The sequence below is a fragment of the Lampris incognitus genome, chromosome 3 (assembly GCF_029633865.1).
Source record: "Lampris incognitus isolate fLamInc1 chromosome 3, fLamInc1.hap2, whole genome shotgun sequence".
In the NCBI taxonomy this organism is placed as follows: domain Eukaryota; kingdom Metazoa; phylum Chordata; class Actinopteri; order Lampriformes; family Lampridae; genus Lampris; species Lampris incognitus.
The window spans coordinates 110,768,233-110,795,431 of record NC_079213.1 but is presented as its reverse complement, the minus strand read 5'-3'; the positions used below and the strand labels follow the sequence as shown (position 1 = coordinate 110,795,431).

The following is a 27,199-nucleotide window of genomic DNA, read 5'->3' as shown; positions in this document are numbered from 1 at the left end:
AATGCTGCCCTCGGCGATGAGGGCTACGCTCATCCCATGCCTCTGGAGATGGCTTGCAGCATTTCCCGCTGAGCTGTGTACTCCTCTCAGTCTGTCAGTTTTCTTCTCTTCCACAGCTGTCGCCAAATCCCCCCCCCCCTTTCCTTCCTCTTCTTCTGTCCCTCCTTTCCTTCCTCTTCTTCTGTCCCTCTTTCCTTCCTCTTTTTCTGTCTATGTCTCTGGTTGCCGGAGTCCAGGCCACACAGGCAGAGTTTTATTTCCACTCCCCACGTCTCCGTTTCTCTCTCCTCATCTTCTCGATGTCACCCATGCACATCGCAGGCTTCATCTCCCCCCCCCCTCCTCCTCCTCCTCTGCTGGATCTTCATACGGTGATTCATGGCGGCTTGGCACAGTCACCCTACTGTACTGTCTGTCTGGCTTTCTCTTGCCTCGCTTTCCTGTCCCCTTTTCTCTCCCGTATCTCTAACTTCGCTCTCCCCTTTTGAAACATACCTGAAGTTCTGCCGCCCAGCAGTGGCACCTCCTCCACCCCCACCCCCCTTCCTTCCTCCTCTCCTAGTCATCTCCGCACCTCTCCTGTTCCTCTCTTCCCCCCGCCATCATTCGCGTCCTCGCGTCCCTTAGCTGTAACCCAGGTTCTCCATCTCGTTTCGGTACCTCAGCTCCGAGACTTTAGCTTTGTGCTGTTTGCTCTCCAGGTGCAGGCGGAAGTCCGCCTCCTGCTCGGCACCACAGTTGCACATGGAGCAGTAGAACTGTCCGCTAGGCGTCACGCACATGGCCAGGTCCCTGGGGATACGCTGCCGTGGTCTGGGGTTGTAGTAGGGCCCTGGGTAGAAATGGGAATGGGGGAGGGGGGGATTAGATGGGGTAATGTTAGATGTCAGCAATTTCCCACATGGTCGGGGTTGCAAAACACCTCATGAACCTGCAGAGCTGTGCTGAAAATCGCTCCTTATGCGCTATATAGTGGCACAGGAGTCACCTTCCTCCATTCTGTTCGAGGGTCCGAATTCTAACTGTTACAACATAGTCACTATTTAGCGCTCTTAAAGAATTCCCACAGTGCAACTGAAAATGTAGTGTCCGGAGCATATACGCTACACTTTATGGTGAAAGTACCACTTTTCACCGCCAAATACTGCGTGATGGGCCGACGAGAGTAGGCCATAAAACGATGATTCAGTGTCCGAAATCTGCATTTATTACCGCCTATAGAGTACTTTACTGAGTGTTGCATGTCTAGGGAATCGTGAACGAGGGAATAAGGGGCCTATTCTGGACACTGAAATTTAGTCTCAGCTGTACCATCTGTGTAGACTAGGGGCTGGGGTGGGAGAAACCATCCAAAAATGAGTGCATCTAAAAATATGTGCTGTTGTAACACGTGTAAGTTTTGGGTTTTTTTTTGTCCAAGTAACATGAAAATCCTCTCTGGTAAGAAAATTTGCAAAATATATATATATATATTTATACACTTAAGTCACTTTTTATACAATTGTGTGACTGTGATTATTTGTGAGAATATTGTATTTATGTGATTTGCGATCATTTGTGAGACTGTGATTTTAATAACTATATTGTGGTTCTTTTTTGCATGGTTGTTTGTTTCGATTTGTCGAGTCTGGCGTAGAGGATTTGCATCCTGTGCCAGAAAATGTTTCATTAAATTTGGATTAAATTAAATTTCATTAAATATATGTTTTTTCCTGCACCCCCACCACTGTTCTCTCTTAGCCCCCCCCCCCCCGGTATTCCATCACTTGGTGTCGACCATGCGGTTCTGTTCGAAGTAGGATTTCACAGAAACACCATCGACAGAGATGCTAGTAAGACAACTTTAACGTGCTCAAACAAATAACATTTTTCGCTGTTTTTCAGTGTCTGTGATGATGTCAGCTTGCTTTTGTGACAAAAATACGAGCTAACTGTAGCGCTGCTGAACCAGTGCCAAAGCATCCATTTTACACATTCAATATTAAACGTCCAGTCGGGATATTGTGTAACTAACATGTGACGTTAGCTAGTCAGGTGAAACTGTGCAGTTTGTACCGAGCCTTCTTGCAGTTACAAATGAAAGAGACCGGTCCCCCTTCGTCCCGTTGACAACAGAATTGCACACCCCAAATGTTCCACCCGAACCGACGCATGCCTTTCACTTAGACTGTGAACACAAACTCACACACAGCACAAGACGTGCCGTGTAGGTTTTGTTGAGTTTTTATGACATCATGCGTCCTTATTAATGGCAAAAAGCCAACAGAACAACACAAAACGGATCACCACTTTTACCCTCGATTCTAATCATATCCCCCAAGCCAACCCCTAAAAGTACAAGAAGTTAATAGGAGAATAAATCACAGTAACGAGCACAGAGACATAATCAGGAGGAAAATGAAAAGAAATGATAAAAGCACAAACATAAAACTCTAAATAAATACTCATTACAAGTCACTATTAAATACTAAAAACAGCCATATCATACATAATGTGGTTACACAATACCTTGGTTATACACGTTCATACTGGTGTGCATCACACCAGACATTTATGTGGATGAGAGCACAGGTATTAACGTGTATATTAACATATATATTAACGTGTATATTAACACATATATTAATGTATATATATAAACATGTATATGTATATATTAATGTGTATATTAACGTATATACTAACATGTATGTATTAACTTAACATATAAACTAATTTGTATATATTAACGTGTATATTAACACATTAATGTATATATTAACATGTATATGTATATATATTAACTTAACATATATACTAATATGTATATATTAATGTGTATATTAACGTATATACTAATCTGTATATATTAACTTACAGCATATACTAATATGTATATATCAACGTGCATATTAACACATATTAATGTATATATTAACAGGTATATGTATATATTAATGTATATAGTAACGTGTATATACGTATATACTAACATGTATACATTAACGTGTATATTAACGTATATACTAACGTGTATATATTAACTTAACGTATATACTAATATGTATATATATTAATGTGTATATTAACGTATATACTAATCTGTATATATTACTTACAGCATATACTAATATGTATATATCAACGTGTATATTAACACATATTAATGTATATATTAACAGGTATATGTATATATTAATGTATATAGTAACGTGTATATACGTATATACTAATATGTATATATTAACGTGTATATTAACGTCTGAGTAAAAACAACAGCACGTCCCATGGAGGAGCTCGGCAGGCTCTCTAAAGGTGTAGTACTTGAGAGAAAAATAGAAAGTATTCCAAAGGAGGTGAATCAAGTGCAGCTGGACTTGGTATATATCGGTGAAGACGTTTCGCCTCTCATCCAAGAGGCTTCCTCAGTTCGGGCCTTTCTGACTAGACCAAGCTAGTCTGACTGGCTGCTGATGAGACTCAGAATTGATCCTCTAGGAGTCGTTATCAGAGCTGTTGATGTGCGTGGCTCTCCTGTGCGGTATCAATAGCTCCGATAACGACGGTACACAAAAGAGCCACTTGTATCTATAGCTCTGACAACGACTCCGAGAGGATAAATTCTGAGTCTCATCAGCAGCCAGTCAGACTAGCTCGGTCTAGTGAGAAAGGCACGAACTGAGGAAGCCTCTTGGATGAGAGGCGAAACGTCTTCACCGATATATACCAAGTCCAGCTGCACTTGATTCACCTCCTTTGGATAACCATGACGACCCGGATGAACGAGAATGAGAACATTCACAGACAATAAATAGCATTATTTCTTCTAACCATGTAAACTATGAAGGGGGACAGGCGGTTTGCAAGGGTGACATTTAAAAAGGTACAAATGTGGACTGCAAAGAAAAAGAAAGAAAGAAAGAGGAAAGTTAAGGGAATGTGAAAAGGGTGAATGAGAACAGAATGAAGAGAGAGACCAAGCCAAGATCAAACCACAACAGCATGTATGGAACACACACGCACGCACACACACACACACACATGATTTCTAGGATGCTTTATTATTTGCCATTGTGATCATTTTTGGGTTGTCTAGCCGACGGAGAGGAGGGAGACGGGGAGAAACAAAGTGACGGGGCAGTGCAGACAGCAAGAGGAGACTGCAGCTATTTTGGGGTTTGTCCATTAAAAACTCATTAAATCAGCACAGTCAGAGCCTTGGTGTGTGTGTGTGTGTGTGTGTGTGTGTGTGTGTGTGTGTGTGTGTGTGTGTGTGTGTGCGTGTGCGTGTGTGTGTGTGGCAGACAGGCGACGGTTACGCAAATTCATCCTGAACTGAGGAGAGGTTATATGGCGCGGTGTGCGAGTCTCGACTGTCCATGTGTTTAGGTAGTACCGCTTTGTGTGACATCAGTTGACAACATCACACACATACACACACACACAGACACACAACCTGGGTGCACAGCACTCACACATGTAGGTAAGCCTGCATGCTGATCAGCATTATCCAGCAGTGTGAATAACAGCAACAAATCAAAGCAAACAAGACAAACTAACTCGGACAGGGGGACAGGGGGACACATCCCACTGTCCACCAGCACCTGCCGGGCCGCCTCCCCCTTCTCCTCATCTTCCAGGGAGGTGGAGGTGTTGAAAGAGGGGAGACGGCGGTGCTCGTCTGCCACTGATGTCGTAACTTCTGCGCTACCTTGTAACTCACTGCAGCGCCGCCCTACTGCTGTCGGCCTCGCGGACCAACAGTCTGACGCAGAGGCTGGCTGGCTGGCTGGCTGGCTGTCTGGCTGGCTGGCTGTCTGGCTGTCCACTCGGCTGTCTGATATCCCAGTTTGTGGTGTGATCTTTTGCTACGTCTGTGTGGACGCGGTTTGATGTTCTCTGGGGTGCGAAAGTCTTCGTTGTTCGATGAAGAAAAAAATACATCTTTTTTGGGGGGGGAATTCTACCCCCCCACCCCACCCCACCCCACCCTTTTCTCCCTGATTGTATCCGGCCAATCACCCCACTCTTCTGAGCCGTCTCAGTCGCTGCTCCACCCCCTCCGCCGATCCGAGGAGGGCTGCAGACCACCACATGCCTCCTCCCATGCATGTGGAGTCACCGGCCGCTTCTTTTCACCTGACAGTGAGGAGTTTCACCAGGGGGACGTAGCACATGGGAGGATCACGCTATTCCCCCCCAGTTACCCCCCCTCCCGACCAGAGGAGGCGCTAGTGCAGCGACCAGGACACATACCCACATCCGGCTTCCCACCGGCAGACAGGGCCAATTGTGTCTAGCCGGAGGTAACGCGGGGATTCGAACCGGCGATCCCCGTGCTGGTAGGCGACGGCATAGACCGCCACGCCACCCGGACGCCCCCAAGAAAAAATACTTCTAGTGTGAAAGTGGTTTATTTTTGTGAGGTGAGAAGGATCAACTTCCCTCCAGAGCGTGCGCGGTAAAGGCGGATGTGATTTCGCTTGTTTCAGTTTTTACCGAGGATGCACGATATCGATCGGACAACCCGATAACCGATGCTTTCCACGGCACCGCCACGCGTCGCAGTTTCCAGCAGCGGCGTTCACCTGTTTCAAACATCTCCTCCCTCGTATTTGTTCCAAAACAGGCCGGACCCTGAAAGCTTCGCTGTGAAATGCTGACTATCACACTGTTGCCCCAAAGGAGGAGCTCTCCCTCCCTTCCTTCGGTCATCGCAAAATGTTTTCAGAAAAGCACCTGAAAGTAGATGCTAACTTTGGCCCCTCACAACACACCGCTCAGCCGAAACATTAAAACCACGGACGGGTCGGTGAATCACACCACTGTCTCGTTAGAGTGGCGCCTGTCGAGGGGTGGGGTAAGCAAGGCTCCGGCGTTTTCGGGTTTTATTTTTCAAAGCTATCCAGCGTGCCGAGTCTCGTCACGGGAGGACGCCGTTACGTAACCTCACACGAACAGGGACAACTTTTGGATCCATGAAAATCTGCTCCTTTTAAAAAAAATCTGGGTATTTTTTGGTGAAAATCGGTAAAAACCCGAAAACGCTGAGCCTTGGGGACGCGGTAGGCAGCAAGTGATCAGTCAGTTCTTGTCGTTGATGTGTTGGAAGCAGGAAAACATGGGCAAACGTAAGGATCTGAGTGACTTTGACAAGAGCCGAATTGTGACGGCTAGACGACCGAGTCAGAGCATCTCTACAACAGCAGGTCTTGTGGGGTGTTCCTGGTATGCAGTGGTCAGTACCTACCAAAAGTGGTCCAAGGAAGGACGACCGGAGAACCGGCAACAGGGTCTTGGGCGCCCAAGGCTCATGATGCATGTAGGGAGCGAAGGCTAGCCCGTCTGGTCCGACCCCACAGAAGAGCTACTGTAACTCAAATTGCTGAAGAAGTTAACGCTGGCTATGATTGACAGGTGTCAGGACACGCGGTGCATCACAGCTTGTCGTGTGTTTGGGGCTGTGTAGCCGCAGACCAGTCAGTGCCCATGATGACCCGTGTCCACCAACGAAAGCTCCTGCAATGGGCACGTGAGCGTCAGAATTGGACCACATGTCCGGGTAGCCTAGTGGTCTATTCCGTTGCCTACCAATACAGGGATCGCCGGTTTGAATCCCTGTATTGCCTCCAGCTTGGTTGGGCATCCCTACAGACACAGTTGGCCGTGTCTGCAGGCGGGAAGCCGGATGTGGGTATGTGTCCTGGTCACTGCACTGGCACCTCCTCTGGTTGGTCAGGGCACCTGCTCGGGGGGGGGGGGCGGTAATAGCGTGATCCTCCCACGTGCTATGTCCCCCTGGTGAAACTCCTCACTGTCAGGAGAAAAGAAGCGGCTGGCGACTCCACATGTGTCGGAGGTGGCATGTGGTAGTCTGCAGCCCTCCCGGGATCGGCAGAGGGGGCGGAGCAGCGACCGGGACGGCTCGGGAAGAGTGGGCTAATTGGCTGGATAAAATTGGGGAGAAAAAGGGGGAAGAAGGTGGCCTGGTCTGATGAATCACGTTTTCTTTTACGTCACGTGGACCACCGAGTGCGTGTGCATCGTTTACCTGGGGAAGAGATGGCACCAGGATGCACCATGGGAAGAAGGCAAGCCAGCAGAGGCAGGGTGATGCTCTGGACAGTTTTCTGCTGGGAAACCTTGGATCCTGGCATTCATGTGGATGTTACTTTGACACGTACCACCTACCTAACCTTCGTTGCAGACTAAGTACACCCCTTCATGGTGACGGTATTCCCTGATGGCAGTGGTTTTAATGTTTTGGCTGATCGGTGTAAATACACAACACATCGGGCATAGGTCTGACACGGCTCAATACCAATAACACATTTTTTTTAAGCAATTACTGGCCAATGCATGAGCTGACCGATATATTGTGCACCTCGTGTTTTTTTTACCTGGCATCGAAGGAGGCACCTGTGGACTGCGGCGGTTCCTCACCAGTCTGTACTCACTGCCGTCTTTCCTGTTTCTTCGCTGGGACACCTCGCTGCTTTCCCTGAAACGAGAAATGAATGGAATCACTTGGAATCTACTTGGTCAAGTCAGATAAAAACCAAAGACAAATAAATCGAATCCACAACCAGCAGGCGAGGCAAATATGCCGAGAATTAGCTGTGATAAAACCAAATAGTGGGTCGGTATTTCACAACTGGGATGATAACCTACCCAGAATGTTCCAGCAGCGCGTCTTGCAAAATTACACGTCCAAGAATTCTAAGTATGTTTAAATCAGCGGTCACCAACCCTGCTCCCGGAGAGCTACCGTCCTGCCGGTTTTCACTCCAACCCTAATTTAACACCTGATTCTACTGATTACCTACCTAACAAGGCCACGATTAATTGAATCAGGCGTGTTAAATTAGGGTTGGAGTGAAAACCGGCAGGACGGTAGTTCTCCCGGAGCAGGGTTGGTGACCACTGGTTTAAATGCTATGTTAAGCCTTGTTCAAGAGTGCTATATTTCCTCTTTTTCTTTTTTTTTGTTGGATCCCCCCCCCCAACCCACCCCCAATTGTACTTGGCCAATTACCCCACTCTTCCGAGCCATTCCGGTCTCTGCTCCATCCCCCTCTGCCGATCCGGGGAGGGCTGCAGACTACCACATGCCTCCTCCGATACATGTGGAGTCACCAGCTGCTTCTTTTCACCTGACAGTGAGGAGTTTCACCAGGGGGACGTAGCACGTGGGGAAGATCGCACTATTCCCCCCAGTTCCCCCTGAACCAGAGGAGGCGCTAATACAACGACCAGGACACACATCCACATCCGGCTTCCCACCCGCAGACACGGCTAATTGTGTCTGTAGGGACGCCCCGACCAAGCCGGAGGTAACACGGGGACTCGATCCAGCGATCCCTGTTTTGGTAGGTAACGGAATAGACCGCCACGCCACCCGGACGCCCTAAAGAGTGCTGTATTACAGATGAATTACACTCTACTGACCCAACAGAGAGCATGCCCATTCCTACCGCGCAGCTAGATGAGACGAGGTGTCTGTAGACTTTATACTTACGTGTCTGTAGACTTTATACTTACACATTATTGGCGTTGTGCTGAGCCTCTGCCAGTCGCAGCTTCTTGGCGTGGTTCTTGCCCTGGTAGTGGGCCTGTGCTACCGCAGGTGAACTGAAGGAGGCGTCACACAGCTTGCAGTAGTCATTTTCCGTGGCCAAAATGACCCGAGTAGCCCCTTTATACAGTGCCTGGAGAGGTTGCAGGGTTGGTTCCAAATAAGGGGTATTTATGAAGGAGACAGAAGGTGGAAAGCAAACACAAGGAGGCTTTGGCGTCACTTCTGATTTTAATTGAGCTCTTGATAAACACAGCAGTTACTAGGCTCCGAACACACACCCACGAAGACACGGCCAAACCCACAAGCTACAGAAAACAGTCCAACCACTGGTTTATTTCCAGTGTAATTTGAAACAAAGAAGAATATCCGTCTCTTAGTGCCAATCAGTGACGGACACGAACATGAAAATTGATTTCCTCACATGCCGGTAGGCTGAATCGCCTATGAGACTGCAAACGACAACTTTGCCTACTTCGTATACAGCTGTATAATGCAGCGTTGTTGCTCAGGTTTTCTTATACAGCGCAGCCTGTCGGTATATACCAGGAAGCAAGTTTCCTGTTCGTGGATCGTCCACCGATGATTTCACCGGCGGACACCGTTCAACACAATTTTGTTGCTGTTTCGCAGGCACACAGGAGACTGTTCAGTTCAACGGCTTGCTAATGGAGTGTTGTCCCTACAACAGATCCATGATGGTGAAAATCCTGATTGTTTCCCGAGTTGAAACGACCGCAGCTGAGTTCAAATTCATCTGACGCGCATTTTGATTTTATTAATCAATGTACTTATTTATTTTGTGTGGTGTGTGCGCTGTTCATTTGCATGGGTGTGTGGGCGGGGTTAGAAGTCCGACTGGAAACGGTCACTAGAAAACACTCAAGTGTCCATCTTGTCTATTTCTACGGTATGTTCCCGCCACTGAGCGTCGGCCTGACCTGTCTGCCTGGGTCGCCTTCATTCTGCCCTGAGCCGAGAGCCATTTGTCCCGCCGCCTCGAGGACCTCGGGGACCCTGACGGCAGGTGGCTGTTGACTGCCTGCGTAGAAGTTTCTCAGCTTCTTACTGTGGTTCTTCCCCTAGATGAACACACGAGGTGAGAAGGAAGGAGAGAGAGAGAGAGAGAGAGAGAGAAAGGGAGGGGAGAGAAGACTAGGCAAAACAGGAGCGGTAAAGGAAAAGAGGAGGCATTAGGGGAAGTGGAAAGGTGGGAAAGGGAAGGGGGACAGGATGGAGAGGCAAGTGAGCAAATACACACCTATAACACTGGTGGTACAGCCGTGTCTTTTGATTGGCGGAGGCAGTTCTGTAGTGACAGTATCACACGAGACGTGCCGCCACCACTTATCTCACACCAGGGGTTTCTAAGAAGTTCGATCATGTTACCACAGAAACACCGTTTTGCCTTTTTGTACAAAGTGCTGCTTTACAACGTACTAGGCAAGGAATACTGCCGTCTTTGATAGCTTCTTAATTTTCACAGCAGCAGTGTTTCCTGCAGTTCTGCCTCCAGACATTTCAGCAGCACCCTCGGCAATATTACACAGCTGCTTACTCAGACCCTCCGGGCCATTGTTGCATGTATTTATCATAGGCCACAGACACAAATGAACATGGAGGCATTCAGCCAAGCATCAGCAGGTTTGTGTGCGCACGTGGAAGCAAATAAGGGACAAAACGATATGAATTTCACAAGCTATTGAATACTTAATACTGACGTATTGACCACCCCGGAATTCACAGAAGTGCAATTTAACCACTGCCGAATTTATAGAACTGAAATATTTTACTCTGAAAACCACCTATTTGACTTTGTTGGTTTTGAATTCACCTCTTTGAAATTCAAAATTTCTACCTGGCAACAGGTAGAAAACCCTCTCTAGTGGTTTAGGTCTCTCAGCAGGGAGAGTGTTCACTGCAGGAATACGCCCCCTTTCCTCTTCTCTTAATGAAGATACCTGGAAAGGACATGTGGGAGATAATGTACTCTGTTAAACTTGAATACCACCAGCTTTTATTTGATCAAAATAATTTACAGAATCTAATGCTGCAGTGTGTCATTTCCATTTCAAGAGAAGGTCGTGGTGCCTGATGGCTTGACTTGATTGATTGACTGAATGATTGATTGACCGCTCATTTGGATCTACCTACTGATATCATCCATGCATACAGGATTAAACATTTGTGTACAGTGTATGGTTTTTTTTTGAGGGGGGGTATTTCCCCCTTTTTCTCCCCAATCGTCAATTGTACCTGTCCAATTACCCCACTCTTCTGAGCCATCCCAGTCGCTGCTCCACCCCCTCTGCCGATCTGGGGAGGGCTGCCGACTATCACATGCCTCCTCCAGTACATGTGGAGTCGCCAGCCACTTCTTTTCATCTGACAGTGACGAGTTTCACCAGGGGGACATAGCATGTGGGAGGATCACGCTAATCCCCTCAGTTCCCCCTCCCCCCCCCCGAACAGATGCCCCGACCGACCAGAGGAGGTGCCAGTGCAGCAACCAGGACACATACCCACATCTGGTTTCCCACCTGCAAACATGACCAGTTGTGTCTGTAGGGACGCCCGACCAAGCTGAAGGTAACACGGGGATTTGAACAGGTGATCCCCATGTTGGTAGGCAACAGAATAGACCATCACGGATGCCCCAGTGTATGTTTGTGACATTAAACCTTATGTCAATTAGGACAATAAGTGACTGGCTGACCATAAAATCTCAGAGTGATTATCCTGTCAATAGAAACATCTCATCTCATCATCAGCCGTTTCTCCAGGGTAGGGTCGCAGTGGCAGCATGCTAAGTAGGCCACTCCAAACGTCCCTCTTCCCAGCAATGCCCTTCAGCTCCTCCTGGGGAATCCCAAGGCATTCCCAGGCCAGATTGGATATGTAGTCCCTCCAGCGGGTTCTGGATCTACCCCGGGGTCTCCACCCAGTTGGATGTGCCCGGAAAACCTCCAAAGGAAGGTGCCCAGGAGGCATCCTAATCAGATGCCCGAACCACCTCAACTGGCTCCTTTCAATGCGAAGGAGCAGAGGCTCTACTCTGAGCTCCTGCCAGATGTCCAAGCTCCTCACCCTATCTGTAAGGCTCAGCCCAGACACCCTTCAGAGGAAACTCATTTCAGCCGCTTGTATCCGCGATCTCACCCTTTCGGTCACTACCCAAAGCTCATGACCATAGGTGAGGGTTGGAACAAAGATTGACTGGTAAATTGACGGCTTTGCCTTCCAGGTCAGCTTCCTCTTCACCACAACGGTCCGGTACAACGTCTGCTTTACTGCTGATGCTGCACCAATCCACCTGTCAATCTCCCGCTCCATCCTACCCTCACTTGTGACAAAACCTCCGAGATACTTGACCTCCTTCACTTGAGGCAACAACTCATCCCCAACCCAGAGGGAGCAATCTACCATTTTCCAGGAGAACCATGGCATCAGATTTAGAGGTGCTGACTCTCATCCAGGCCATTTCACACTCAGCTGCAAACCAGCCCAGTGTGCACTGGAGGTCGCGTTCTGATGAAGCCAACAAAACCACATCATCTGTGAAGAGCAGAGATGCGGTTCTGAGGTTCCCAAAACGGACACACTCCTCACCTTGGCTGCACCTTGAGATCCTGTCCATGAATATCACAAACAGAACTGGAGACAAGGGACAACCTTGGTGGAATCCAACACCCACCAAAAACATGTTTAACATGTGCTGAGAATGCAGACACAGCTCTCACTTTGATTATACAAGGATTGGATGGCTTGTAGCAACTGCCTCGGTACCCCATACTCCCGCAGTACCCCCCACAGATTGCCCTAGGATACACGGTTGTAAGCCTTCTCCAAGTCCACAAAACATATGTAGACCGGCTGGTCAAACTCCCATGGCCCCCTCAGCACTTCCCCAACGGTAAAGAGTTGATCCGCTGTTCCACGGCCAGGATGGAATCCACATTGTTCCTCCTGGATCTGAGGCTCGACAATCGGTCGGAGCCTCCTTTCCAACACCCTAAAGTAACTTTACCAGGGAGGCTGAGCAATGTGATGCCCCGATAATTGGAGCACGCCCTCAATAGAAACATAGCATGGAAAAGATATTAAGAACACCACAAACTGAATTATGATATTTGCATGGAAATATTAGGTAATCAATTTACCAACCTAGCCTTAAAAAACAAATCTGAACAACCAGACTTTCATTGTTGTTAATGTTGATTTGTAACTAGCTAGCTTATACAACACAATAGCTGCACAAGTTAATTAGCCTTTTCTACACTACCGTTCAAAAGTTTGGGATCACATTGAAATGTCCATATTTTTGAAGGAAAAGCACTGTACTTTTCAATGAAGATAACTTTAAACTAGTCTTAACTTTATTGCTAAGAAATTGAAGATTTCCTACCCCGGTGTGTACTACTCCCTTCAGAGGACAGCACAAACAGGCTCTAACCAGAGTAGAAAAAGAAGTGGGAGGCCGCGTTGCACAACTGAGCAAGAAGATAAGTACATTAGAGTCTCTAGTTTGAGAAACAGACGCCTCACAGGTCCCCAACTGGCATCTTCATTAAATAGTACCCGCAAAACACCAGTGTCAACATCTACAGTGAAGAGGCGGCTGCGGGATTCTGGGCTTCAGGGCAGAGTGGCAAAGAAAAAGCCATATCTGAGACTGACCAATAAAAGAAAAAGATTAAGATGGGCAAAAGAACACAGACATTGGACAGAGGAAGACTGGAAAAAAGTGTTGTGGACGGATGAATCCAAGTTTGAGGTGTTTGGATCACAAAGAAGAACGTTTGTGAGACGCAGAACAAATGAAAAGATGCTGGAAGAATGCCTGACGCCATCTGTTAAGCATGGTGGAGGTAATGTGATGGTCTGGGGTTGCTTTGGTGCTGGTAAGGTGGGAGATTTGTACAGGGTAAAAGGGATTCTGAATAAGGAAGGCTATCACTCCATTTTGCAACGCCATGCCATACCCAGTGGACAGCGCTTGATTGGAGCCAATTTCATCCTACAACAGGACAATGACCCTAAACACACCTCCAAATTGTGCAAGAACTATTTAGAGCAGAAGCAGGCAGCTGGTATTCTATCGGTAATGGAGTGGCCAGTGCAGTCACCAGATCTGAACCCCATTGAGCTGTTGTGGGAGCAGCTTGACCGTATGGTACGCAAGAAGTGCCCATCCAACCAATCCAACTTGTGGGAGCTGCTTCTGGAAGCGTGGGGTGCAATTTCTCCAGATTACCTCAACAAATTAACAGCTAGAATGCCAAAGGTCTGCAATGCTGTAATTGCTGCAAATGGAGGATTCTTTGACGAAAGCAAAGTTTGATGTAAAAAAAATCTTATTTCAAATACAAATCATTATTTCTAACCTTGTCAATGTCTTGACTCTATTTTCTATTCATTTCACAACATATGGGGGTGAATAAGTGTGACTTTTCATGGAAAACACAAAATTGTTTGGGTGATCCCAAACTTTTGAACGGTAGTGTACGTTTTCTTCTTTCTTCACTGATGCCCTCAGGTGTTTTTCCCAGATACAGCTGACAATCCACAAATTTGTCTTGATAAATTTAATCTACTGTAGGATAACTATGATTACTGCAGAGAAAAAAAATAGACTAGATTATATGTTGAAACTAGAGAGACCATACATATATGTGTTTGTAAATGTGAACACATGTACCTGACAAGAACAACTGGTGAAAGTAAATTAATTGCATTTATTAACGTTACTGCAGAAGGTCTGCCTTCTTTTATTCTCACAAGATTTAAACGCTGTTCGATAGGCTTGGGCAATATCACTGAACATGCATGCAGCCAAGCTTAGCCTATAGCCATGGCTCAGCGTTTTCAGTTTTTACCGAAAAATACCCAGAATTTTTAAAAGGAGCAGATCGGTTTAAACTGATTTTCACCCAGATTTTATGTTTCCACGGATCCAAAAGTTGTTCCTGTTCATGTGAGGTTATGTAACAGTGTCCTCTTGTGGCGAAATTCAGCATGCTGGATGGCTTTGAAAAGTAAAAACTGAAAACGCCGAGCCTTTCCTGTAGCCATGTTTGCATTGGACAGGAGCCTTATGGTGACAAACAAACGAATGCTTAACCTGTGTGAGATTAAAGTAAAACTTGTATTCATAACCAACTGGCTAAACCATCAAGAACCGTCAAGTCCCAGCAGGTCTGGCAATGTTGAAAACATGATCCAATGCAGCACCGCTGGTGCACATGCATAAATACTTTCAAGCAACTTTTGCTAGCAAAGAGAATGATTTCTCAACTATTTTGATGTAGCATGTGGCAACAGTAGGAGAGCCGGTGTATGCCATAACTCCACTGGTATAGTCGCACCACCGCTAGCTGTGTGAAGGGCCGAGTCCAAGGATCCACGGATCCAAAAGTTGTTCCTGTTCGTGTGAGGTTATGTGACAGTGTCCTCTTGTGGCGAAATTCGGCATGCTGGATGGCTTTGAAAAATAAAAACCGAAAACACCCGAGCCGTGCCTATTGTGTAGTAGCAGTGGGCAGCTGCAGCGCCCAGGGTCCACCATTGCCTTGGTCAGGGGCACAGACGGGAGTATTAACCCTAACATGCAGGTCTTTCTGATGGTGGGAGGAAACCCACGCAGACTCGGGGAGAGCATGCAAACTCCACACAGAAAGGACCTGGGATGGCCTGGGGTTCGAACCCAGGACCTTCTCGCTGTGGGGCAACAGTGCCGCCTTTTTCTTCCTCAGATGAGATGGCAAATAGACGCAGTTTATTTATTTATTTATTTATTTTACAAGATTTGCTATCTTCCCTCCATTATAGGAAAAAATGCGCGCAAATTTGATACGTCGCAAACTTCGATAGTCGCAATACATTCTGCGGATTATTTATTTATTTATTTCATCTTACTGCACTGGCATTTCAAAATTGCACTGAATATAATCATCCAATATAAGGATAATTATGTATGTACAATTAGTACATAAAATGTATAAATCACTTACCAGAGTGCCATTGTTCTCCCTGGCCGCCATCTTTGGGTTTGACTTCTGGAGCATCTCTCTTGAATCACTAGTGACAGACTGTGATCTGATGGGCCAGAAGTCGGCCCGGCTGCATTCAGGCTTGATTTCCTTGGTCCTGTCCTTTGTAGTCCGGATATTGGCTATTTGAATTTTTTCGCCTTGAATTCTTGGATCCGAATTTGTCATATTTGACCAGCCTGAACTTAAGTTTTTTGAATATCTGAAACTTGAAACTTGAATTTTTCAATCTGACTTAGCAAAAAAAAAAAAAAAACCTCCTTGAAATCAAGTTTTTGAAACTGGGAGATGTGAAATTTCTTATTTGGTTTTCAAAGAGCTGAATTCAAAACCAGCGAATTCAGATATGTGCTTTTCAAATGTTACAGTTCTATAAATTCGGCAGTCTTTAAATTTCAATTCTATGAATTCAAGGGTGTTTACATTTCAATAACAAGTATTCAGTAGCTTGTGAAATTCATATCCTTGCGTCACTTATTTACTTCCATACTCGCATGAGAATGTCTGTTGAGTGTGTGCATGAATGCGTTTGTTTGTTTGTTTGTTTGAGTGTGTGGGGGCAGGTGCATGTGCGTGTTTGTGTATGCGCTTATACTGACCTGGTAGTGAGCCTGGGCTTGCTGAGCCGAATTGAGTGTAACATTGCAAAGTTTACAGTACAGCGGTTTGCACAGTTCCTCCAGCCCCAGGGACCCGTCCTGCGCCTCCATGCCCAGTGGTGAGCCCTCGTCCTGGGGCTGCTCGGTGGCTGGGGCTGCCTGAGCCAGGAGAGGACCTGGGAGAGGGCCTGGGACAGTCCCTGAAACTGGGGCTGGGATGGGGGCTGGTCCTGGGGGCCTTGGAGGCAGCTGTGAGGGGTCAGGGGCCGGGGGAGGAGGGGATGAAAGGGGACTGGGAGGGAGGGGGAACCGGCTGGGTCCTGGGGTAATGACAGGTGGGGGGCCTAATGGTTGTGTTGGGTTCATAGGCGGAGGCCCCAACTGTTGAGCAAGGTCTACAGATGGAGGCCCCAATGCTTGTGAGGGGTCTATTGGCGGGGGCACTAAAGTGTGTGTCATCGGTGGGGGCCCAAGTGGCTGAGCCGGAACTAGTGGAAGGGGCCCTAAGCTGTGTGCTGGGGTGATAGGAGGAGGCCGTAAGGCGTGTGTTGCAGTGATGTGAGGGGGCCCCAAGGATGGTGTTGGAGCCATTGTCGGGGGTCCAATTGCCTGAGTAGGGGCCATGGGCGGGTGGCCAAGGGGCTGCGTCGGGGCCAGATGTGGGGGTGCCAGCTGGTGGAGTGAGTCCAGATGTTGGAAAGGCTGCTGAGGATGGCTAAACAGGCTGAGAGGAGGCTTGAGCATGGTCTCTGGCCCTGTGAGAGGACAAACACAACACGTCAAATCGGGCACTATGCGACTCACCAACTTTATTATGGCCTTACAAGTTGCATCGTAACATCTGAAAACACAACCACACGCGAATCGGTTTCATGGCGTTTCGCGTACGTTTGCTTTTAGTCACGAGTTCAAAATCTACTCATTCGCCGCAGAACATGACGCAGCGCCTCGCGTTGTTCACATCGTGGACTTTAAAGGAAACCTCTCTCCTGACTCACAGTCACTCTGACAAGTGGACATATTGGAAAAACTAACGCATGTGAATATGGGGGGTGGGGGGTGGGGGCGGTTAACGGTGGTCACTGGCATGAGAAAAAGGGCAGTTTTTAAAGCCCCGGGGGCAAGAGAGATATGAAGAGAGAGGACAGATGAGTAGAAACACATCTAGGAACAGAACAGCTTCACACTCCAGCGGGCATCAGAGAGATTAGACTGCGCCCGCCACGCCTGCAGTCATGCATACGGAACACCACACACGCACACACGCACACACACACACACACACACACACACACACACACACACACACACACACACACACACACACACACACACACACACACACACAGATGTGAAAATGAAGTGCACAAGCTCTGATCAAAACAGATCACAGCCTGACGTCCAACTCGCTTGACTGGGCTGATTCTGTGTGTGTGTGTCTGTGTGTGTGTGTGTGTGTGTGTGTGTGTGTGTGTGTGTGTGTGTGTGTGTGTACACTGAGGAGTGATACACACAGGTATAAAATCACACAGGTACAAAAAAGGTTAACAAAGTCGGTGGGAAGTTGGGGGCAGCAGCATTCGTGTAATGTGTGTGTGTGTGTGTGTGTGTGTGTGTGTGTGTGTGTGTGTGTGTGTGTGTGTCTCACAAGCTCACTATGTGTTTGTGTGCGTGGATGTCACCACATTATTTTTCACATGCTGCCGGGTAAGTGTTCGGCCAGCAGCTGTGTCTAAACTCAGTGTGCCGGAAGCTTACTTTAGGCATCCGATTGGACGCCAAACAACAGTGATTCATGGACCCGAAATAACACCCGGGGATGTTTGTGTTTCCAACTGCTGCTTGCTGTCAATCTGTCCGTCCAGTCTGTCTGTCTGTCTGACTGTATGTTTTCCTCCCCGCTCGTATATCTGTCTGTCTAGATGGTTGTCCATTTGCCCTTCGGCCCATCTGCCTGCCCGTCTGGCACCTGGCTTGGATGACCTCAGGAAAAAGACATGTTGGACAGGGGGGCTGACCTTACTATAGCCCACTCCACTGCAAGATGAGACGGACATCCCGGAACAACAATCCCGCGAACCCGCTCGGAGCTGTGATCCCCTTCCTAAGTGGCACCGGTACTCGAATACGATCACCACACACACACACACACACACACACACACACACACGCCTTACAATATCTTACACAACACTTCACACGGCGAATAATTATCCGACTATGAAAGTTGTGGAAAACAACCGGAGACAAATAAGCAGTCGGTAGGTCACACCGCTCCAGCAGTCACAGGCAAACAGGACGGAGGAGCTCACGAGTTTCGGTCGCACCAGGCTGGCTGACGTATGGCCCCCCACCTCTGCTCCCATATACTTATGATGCTCTCCGAGCTGTCCCGGTCGCTGCTCCACCCCCCTGCTGCAGACTACCACATGCCTCCTCCGATACATGTGGAGTCGCCAGCCGCGTCTTTTCACCTGACAGTGACAAGTTTTCGCCACGCTATTCTCCCCAGTTCCCCCTCACCCCCACACAGGCACCCCGACCGACCAGAGTAGGCGCTAGTGCAGCGACGGGGACACATACCCACATCCGGCTCCCCACCCGCAGACCCGGCCAATTGTGTCGGTAGGGACGCCCGACCGAGCTGGAGGTAACACGGGGATTCGAACAGGTGATCCCCGTGTTGGTAGGCAACGGAAGAGACTGCTATGCTACCCGGACGGCGTCCGGGTAGCATAGGGCGGAGATTATATTTATAACGGAGCCACTACAAGATGCCAGACTGACACACTTGAGGAGGAGGTCAAAGTTGCTGGCCTACATATGGGGGATATGTGTCACTTCCTAACCTACATAGGCTGCTTTTGCTCAGACCCACTCCGTAACAGCTCTCTCCAGGCTGGCTCTTTTGCTCAGACCCACTCCGTAACAGCTCTCTGCAGGCTGGCTCTTTTGCTTAGACCCACTCCATAACAGCTCTCTCCAGGCTGGCTCTTTTGCTCAGACCCACTCCGTAACAGCTCTCTCCAGGCTGGCTCTTTTGCTCAGACCCACTCCGTAACAGCTCTCTGCAGGCTGGCTCTTTTGCTCAGAGCCATTGGGATGGAAGGTTCTGTCTTGTCTGGTTCTTCTCAACATGCCACAAAGTTTGACTTTGAGAAACATTTGCACCCAAGCCATGTAAAGAGCACCTTAAAGCTGCCGTCGGTAACTTTAGAGAAAAGGACGAGAGATTTTGAACACCAAAGGTTAGGGTTAGGGTTAATCCTAACCCTAACCCAACCCTAACCCTAACCCTGACCCGTTAGCTAGGGGCTAACGTGTCTTATTAGTAGTTTACACTAATGAGTGGAGTCGGTGCTGGACGCCGCCAGGGCGGTGTCAATGCGTAGTGTAACCTATTTTTCTGGACTTAGCCTGTTAGTGATTTTAAGTTCCTGTTATAAGCTGTCGCCACAGTTTATGAGCTCTTATTTTGAAGGCTGAAGAGAGAGCGGAAGTGCTGTACGCAGCGTTGTTGCTGTGGAGTTCTGTTGGGGGGGGGTGGAACCTCCGTATGTGTTATTTTATAGTTTCGTACAGTATAGGCGACATCTACAAACCCTCGGTTACAGCATGTAAACTACTACTAAGACGCGTTAGCCCCTAGCTAACGGGTCTGACCCTTTAGCCGAGTGGTTAGCGATGTCACCTTGTGGTGCAGTACACCCCGTATCGAATCCCACACCGGGCGAGAGAATAACCGGTTACAGTAGTAATGTCTGTTACTGGCGGTGCAGGTCAGGGATGAGCTGGCGTGAGGAGGAGGAGAAACGGGCCTCGGGGGTAGCGGGTGGAGGGCGGTATTTAAGCACGTATAAACTATTACTCTCTGTGGTCTGTGTGCACGCTCAGTCCTCCGGGTGAGGAAGGTGCATCAGTTCATCCGGACACAACGTTTCATCCTCATCTACGTGACCTCTTCGGTCTCAGCCGGCTGCAGGCAGACAGCAAGATAGCGTACGCTGTTTGGTGACAGGAAGACTGCCGCGACTTGTACATGGGGGACATGGCACAACACAGGAGAGCTGACAGGTCAGGCCAGGACTCTGCAGTCTACACCCAGCTACAGGCCAGCGGCCACTCGATCTCTTCCTCTTTTTTTGGGGGGGTGTGGGGGGGTTCCCCCCTTTTACTCCCCAATTGTACTGGGCCAATTACCCTACCCGTCCCGGTCGCTGCTGCACCCCTTCTGGTGCTCCGGGGAGGGCTGCAGACTACCACATGCTTCCTCCCATACATGTGGAGTCACCAGCTTCTTTTCACCGGACAGTGAGGAGTTTCGCCGTGGGGGGGGGGCGTGGGAGGATCACGCTATTCCCCCCCCCCCCCGAACAGGCGCGCCGACCAGAGGAGGCGCTAGTGCAGTGACCAGGAAACCCACATCCGGCTTCCCTCCCGCAGACAACTGTGTCTGTAGGGACGCCCGACCAAGCCGGAGGTAACGCGGGGATTTGAACCGGCGATCCCCGTGTTGGTAGGCAACGGAATAGACCGCTATGCTACCCAAGGATGATGATGATGATGATGATGTGCACATCCTTGATAGGGAGGAAGGCTGGTTTGAACGGGTCAAAGAGGCCATCTATGTGAAGAGGGAACGACCATCCCTGAACCGGGTGGGTGGGATGGGGGTGGGGGGTGGGGGGCTAACAGCTCTTTCTCTGTCGACATCTGTCTATCATTCACTTTCAGGCGCACATGACTCTGGGCCATCAATCCAAACTGTGTGGAAACAGGTTTTTAGCAACACACCACTGTTTATATCATCTTTCAACAGTATTCAATAGCATGGCAATGAAATTTTAATATTGACGTATCATGGTATGAGAATTTGCTGTCTAAATTAACGATAATTAGAAACTATTACCAAAAATTTCTCACGAAACAAGGTCTGAAATATTTGAGGGTGTTCTATTAGAAAAGTAGTTTTGGTTTAATGCTATACTTTACCTTACCGAACAGTTCAATGTGATCAACATCAGTTGGTTACTTTTATATGTTTTTGTTATTACATGTTTTAGCAGATATTGTGATATATATACACTACCGTTAAAAAGTTTGGGATCACATTGAAATGTCCATATTTTTGAAGGAAAAGCACTGTACTTTTCAATGAAGATAACTTTAAACTAGTCTTAACTTTAAAGAAATACACTCTATACATTGCTAATGTGGTAAATGACTATTCTAGCTGCAAATGTCTGGTTTTTGGTGCAATATCTACATAGGTGTATAGAGGCCCATTTCAAGCAACTATCACTCCAGTGTTCTAATGGTACAATGTGTTTGCTCATTGGCTCAGAAGGCTAATTGATGATTAGAAAACCCTTGTGCAATCATGTTCACACATCTGAAAACAGTTTAGCTCGTTACAGAAGCTACAAAACTGACCTTCCTTTGAGCAGATTGAGTTTCTGGAGCATCACATTTGTGGGGTCAATTAAACGCTCAAAATGGCCAGAAAAAGAGAACTTTCATCTGAAACTCGACAGTCTATTCTTGTTCTTAGAAATGAAGGCTATTCCATGCGAGAAATTGCTAAGAAATTGAAGATTTCCTACACCGGTGTGTACTACTCCCTTCAGAGGACAGCACAAACAGGCTCTAACCAGAGTAGAAAAAGAAGTGGGAGGCCGCGTTGCACAACTGAGCAAGAAGATAAGTACATTAGAGTCTCTAGTTTGAGAAACGGACGCCTCACAGGTCCCCAACTGGCATCTTCATTAAATAGTACCCGCAAAACACCAGTGTCAACATCTACAGTGAAGAGGCGACTGCGGGATTCTGGGCTTCAGGGCAGAGTGGCAAAGAAAAAGCCATATCTGAGACTGACCAATAAAAGAAAAAGATTAAGATGGGCAAAAGAACACAGACATTGGACAGAGGAAGACTGGAAAAAAGTGTTGTGGACGGATGAATCCAAGTTTGAGGTGTTTGGATCACAAAGAAGAACGTTTGTGAGACGCAGAACAAATGAAAAGATGCTGGAAGAATGCCTGACGCCATCTGTTAAGCATGGTGGAGGTAATGTGATGGTCTGGGGTTGCTTTGGTGCTGGTAAGGTGGGAGATTTGTACAGGGTAAAAGGGATTCTGAATAAGGAAGGCTATCACTCCATTTTGCAACGCCATGCCATACCTGGACAGCGCTTGATTGGAGCCAATTTCATCCTACAACAGGACAATGACCCTAAACACACCTCCAAATTGTGCAAGAACTATTTAGAGCAGAAGCAGGCAGCTGGTATTCTATCGGTAATGGAGTGGCCAGCGCAGTCACCAGATCTGAACCCCATTGAGCTGTTGTGGGAGCAGCTTGACCGTATGGTACGCAAGAAGTGCCCATCCAACCAATCCAACTTGTGGGAGCTGCTTCTGGAAGCGTGGGGTGCAATTTCTCCAGATTACCTCAACAAATTAACAGCTAGAATGCCAAAGGTCTGCAATGCTGTAATTGCTGCAAATGGAGGATTCTTTGACGAAAGCAAAGTTTGATGTAAAAAAAATCTTATTTCAAATACAAATCATTATTTCTAACCTTGTCAATGTCTTGACTCTATTTTCTATTCATTTCACAACATATGGTGGTGAATAAGTGTGACTTTTCATGGAAAACACAAAATTGTTTGGGTGATCCCAAACTTTTGAACGGTAGTGTATATATATTGATATCGTGTAAAATTCCTTATGATTATGATGATAGTATTTTCCACATTGCCCAGCACTAATTCAACCCATTTCTCTGTTGACAGGGTAGTCCTCGAGAGCCCAGAAGCAACCTGACACCATTACAAGCTACATTAATATTTTAAAAAAAAATCTGCTGTTATTTTAGGGATTACAATATGGAGGCCAGGCTCTGCTAATTGTTCCTAAATGAGAGCATGCTAGATGAAGGGATCGTGAATAATTCTTTCAGTATCGTGATGAGAAATAGGATCCACCACACACACCGTACCGAAGCCAAAATGCACAGCATTAATTCTACACACCCCTATGCAGAACTTGTAGCCAAAAATGACATTTTACCCCACGTACTTTGGTTAATGACAGTAGTCTTGCAATGCTTTCATACGGCCAGAGGAGACAACTGAATGGCAAAATATATTTATATCCATTACGCAGCTGATCGCTTTGTTTCTGCAGTCGCCTTTCCACAGTTTCAATGTGAATTTGCAGTAAGACAGTAGACGGGGCGAGGTAAAACTCTTATCCCCTTCATCCAGCGGGATACAGAGCCTCCTCCTCAGAGATCGGCCCTCGGACTAGACACGGGGATGGGCAACATGTTCCAGCAAGGGCCGGCGTGGGTGCAGGTCTTTTATGCAGCCGAGCAGTTGCACACCTGAGTCTACAAATCAAGGTCCTTAGCAAAGACCGTCGGTTGACGAATAGAATCGGGTGTGCGACTGCTTGGTTGGAACAAAGTCCGGCACCCACACCGGCCCTTTTTGGATCATGTTACCCATCCCTGGGAGGGAAGCTACAGTTTAGCCGCACGGAAAAATTCACACCAGAAGACTTGGGTTGTTGTGCCTTTCGGGCTTTTTGAGGGTATGCCCACCTTCATTTGCAGAAAAGCGGGGGGTCTCCTATGCAGCCCTGCAGCACAAAGTGGCTCATTCAGTGGGTAAACAATACAGCCGTTCCCTTTCACCGTTGTTCTTCAGACATTTAAATCAACACGTCTCCAACTAGCCCGAGCAGCCTCGGTTCAACATACCCATGTAATCAAACCTGCAATCTTTTTCGAACTACCTCTAAAGTGCAGACGTCGCTCCATTAACTGCCAGGAAAGTCCAAATCGTGGTTACCAATCGCCAAACGCTCCTCATTAACTTCTAATTTGAACTACGCTCACCCCGGTCCAGAATCGAACACTCTCAAAACCCCTGCCCTGAAGCCTGATAGTGTGCCTGCCTCCATCGGGAGTGTCTTAGTATAAATAGGCCAAGTGTTCGTTTTCTCCAGAGTTTCTCTTGCTGTGTGCTCTGTTGTGTCACATCAATTATGGAGCAATGAGAAGCCTACATGCCTCCCGCACCTATTCTGTTTGCATCACTGGGCAACGGACGATGGAGGAGGGCGGCAACGACTTGCATATGTCTCACTGCACCGAACACTCTGTTGCTGCACGGCTAAATTCAGTGTCGTGACTACAGCTTCGGCGTTATCCTCGTGGCACCACAGGCTTAAATCTTGGTTCTCTGGCCGTCGTGTCTTCACGGGAGCGACCGTTGAGCAGAATCTGCCAGACCAAACACATCTAATAATAACAATTGTGAATAGTTTGAGGGGCTTTTGAAGTCGAGGACTTGATGCACTTGTCAGCCATCCAAGGTTATGGTGCCGCTACATTGCATGTCTAGATGTGTCCCATTTAGTTCCTGTTAGAGTACGAGCCAAGGAGTAGTGGGCTAGCCAAAGTTTCACCCCTGTTAGGCTGTTGTTGCGCTGTATGAGAGCACTTTTTTTTTTAAAGGGATGAATATTGTGTTAATGATACTTGAGCACCGGTAAGCGAAAAGCTGAATCTCCGACCGTGAATCTGAAACCTGAATCTCTGGACATGCGACGTCTTTAAGATGTTCAAGACTTGAGGTCAATTCAAAGCACTTTCCTCTCAGACGTTGAGACTGGAAGGTGCAAATTCATCCGTTCACACCACTGCTGGCACAGCATGGCAGGATTTTGTAGGTTTATAAATCTTCTCTTTCCAGAGGAAAGAAAGAAAGCCTACATAACCCGTGCCGGCTTTGGGCCTGTACAGGTGCCGTGGCACCGTAGCATTAGCCCATGCCCTCATCGGCTGCACGCACAACCGAGTGGAAAGGAACAGCAGCAACGTTTCAAACTGAGCAGGACAGAGCTCTCAAATTTAATCCAGTTGTAATTCCTTCGCCGTCTTTGGCAAGACATCACTAGATACAGGAACGTCCACGCTTAACCCTTCATGCCATCAGTACTCCGCATGAGAGCACTCAGCTCAAAAACCAAGAGCATCTTGAGACCTGGATATTTCCACAGCACCAAGATTTGCATCCTGGCACCGATGATCTGCTCTTGCCTGTGATAAGATAAGGGTTTGTGCACGGCTCTAAAAGGACATTGTGATGATGACAGCAGAAAACAAGGCAGCTCCTGTTGTATTACCAGCCGGCTCTCTCATCAGCATATCCCCCCCCCCCCGGTTAGATTTTCTCCATCCCTACACGTCAAGACTGCTGACAACCCACGAAGACAGCAGCTCCCGAGGCGTGCCTCTCCCCTTACCTGGCAGACGGGCAAGATAATGGCTGCTGTCGCTGTAGCTGACAGGTGGCGAGGCGTAATTTCTGCAGAAATCGGCACCTTGGTAGTACGCTGCATCTCTGCTCGTTATGTGCAGCGCCATCATCGCAGTCGCATCCCTTCCTCCTCCCCCTCCCTCCTCCTCCTCCTCCTCCCCCTCCTCTCTCTCTGCCTCCAAACCACAGCGGCCGAGCAGGCTGAGAATGAACCTCCAGCGCGGACCGGACGTTTTCATCCGCTCCGCGGGAGAGAGGGGGGGGGGGAGGAGGAGGAGGAGGGTTGCTCTCCATAACCAAGGGGAGGGGAGGGGAGGGGTGGTGAAATTCTTATTTTAAACTGACCCGTGCGGAAGCGGGAAAGACGACGTAACCACATAACCGCTACCTCGTGTTATCAACCGGAAATCAGAAAGTTTGATGTTCTGAACGTGAACCGCGCCTCGCGTCCGCCCTTCCGCGTTGGTACAGTCCACTTCCGACGCCGCGGCTTCTTGATTCGCGAGGGGGAGGGGAGGGGGGTAAGCGGCGTCGACAGCAATCATGACACATTGTAATAATATGCTACACCTCCGTGTTAGGTTAAGATCTTGCCTATTGGCTATTTATATACCCGCAGTCAGCTGGGGGAAACAGTGGGCCTTGCCCGGTCAAGCGTGAGTTTTAGATTGGGATGCATTTTGTCTGCAGCGGTAATCATGAGCAGGATACTTTCTGAGAAACTGTATCAATGTAAGCGGTTACTTTGTTGCCCGGTGCGGGATTCAATACGGGGTGTACTGCACCACAAGGCGACGCCACTGATCGCTCGGCTAAAGGGTCAGACTAACGGGTCTTATTAGTGGTTTACATAAATAAATATATAAATATATAGCGATGGTCGACATCATAGTCTCCCACGGGTCAAGTGAAATAGCACTTTTCCCCTCAAAACGAGAACTTTACACAGTGAAAATGTTAAATAATTCACGGTTTCAGCAAAGCACCTAGCTAACGGGTCTGACCCTTTAGCCGAGCGGTTAGCGATGCCGCCTTGTGGTGCAGTACACCCCGTATCGAATCCCGCACCGGGCAAGAAAATAGCCGGTTACATTGGTGGCAGCGGCGGGATCCGGAAGTGTGCAGATCCTCAGAAGTCTCTTCGGAGCGCGGGAATAACAAAGCGCGAGGGCGCGCTTCCGGGAGAGGGTGACGACTGTAAACTACTAATAAGACACGTTAGCCCCTAGCTAACGGGTCTGACCCTTTAGCCGAGCGGTTAGTGACGTCGCCTTGCGGTGCAGTACACCCCGTATCGAATCCCGCACCGGGCAACAAAATAACCGGTTACAATACAAACATTGGCGCGGATTGTTGCATCCCCTATGACACACCGCATCGTCCCAGTCTCCAGACTTGGCCCATTGTGTTTTTCTGTGGGCACTGAAGTCGCTAAAATGTCCCCCAGTTGTCTTCACACCAATTAAAATCCAATGCAAATGTTTCCCCTGAATGTTCTCGAAGGAATAATAATGAGGATTGTCCGCCTGCATCTTTTGGGGCTGCAGCAAGAATATTTCGGGTTGATTACGTTATTCGTTAGAAACAACAGTCCACGTCATTAATTTACTAATGCACTTTGCCAAACATACACGCAGATCCTCTAAAAGGAAACCTTTTGAGTTTGATA

At 47.9% G+C, this 27,199-nt stretch overlaps 1 protein-coding gene across 1 annotated transcript; it reads right to left on the bottom strand.

Moving 5' to 3' along the window:
- Positions 1-548: 548 nt before the first annotated feature.
- On the bottom strand, positions 549-16,400 carry zmat3 (zinc finger, matrin-type 3; the record flags this gene model as incomplete). Its single annotated transcript, XM_056276921.1, has 5 exons — positions 549-832; positions 7,380-7,480; positions 8,521-8,687; positions 9,496-9,636; positions 16,203-16,400. Coding segments are annotated over 5 exons (816 nt in total), but the record flags the coding sequence as incomplete, so codon positions are not given.
- Between the last annotated feature and the right edge of the window lie 10,799 nt (positions 16,401-27,199).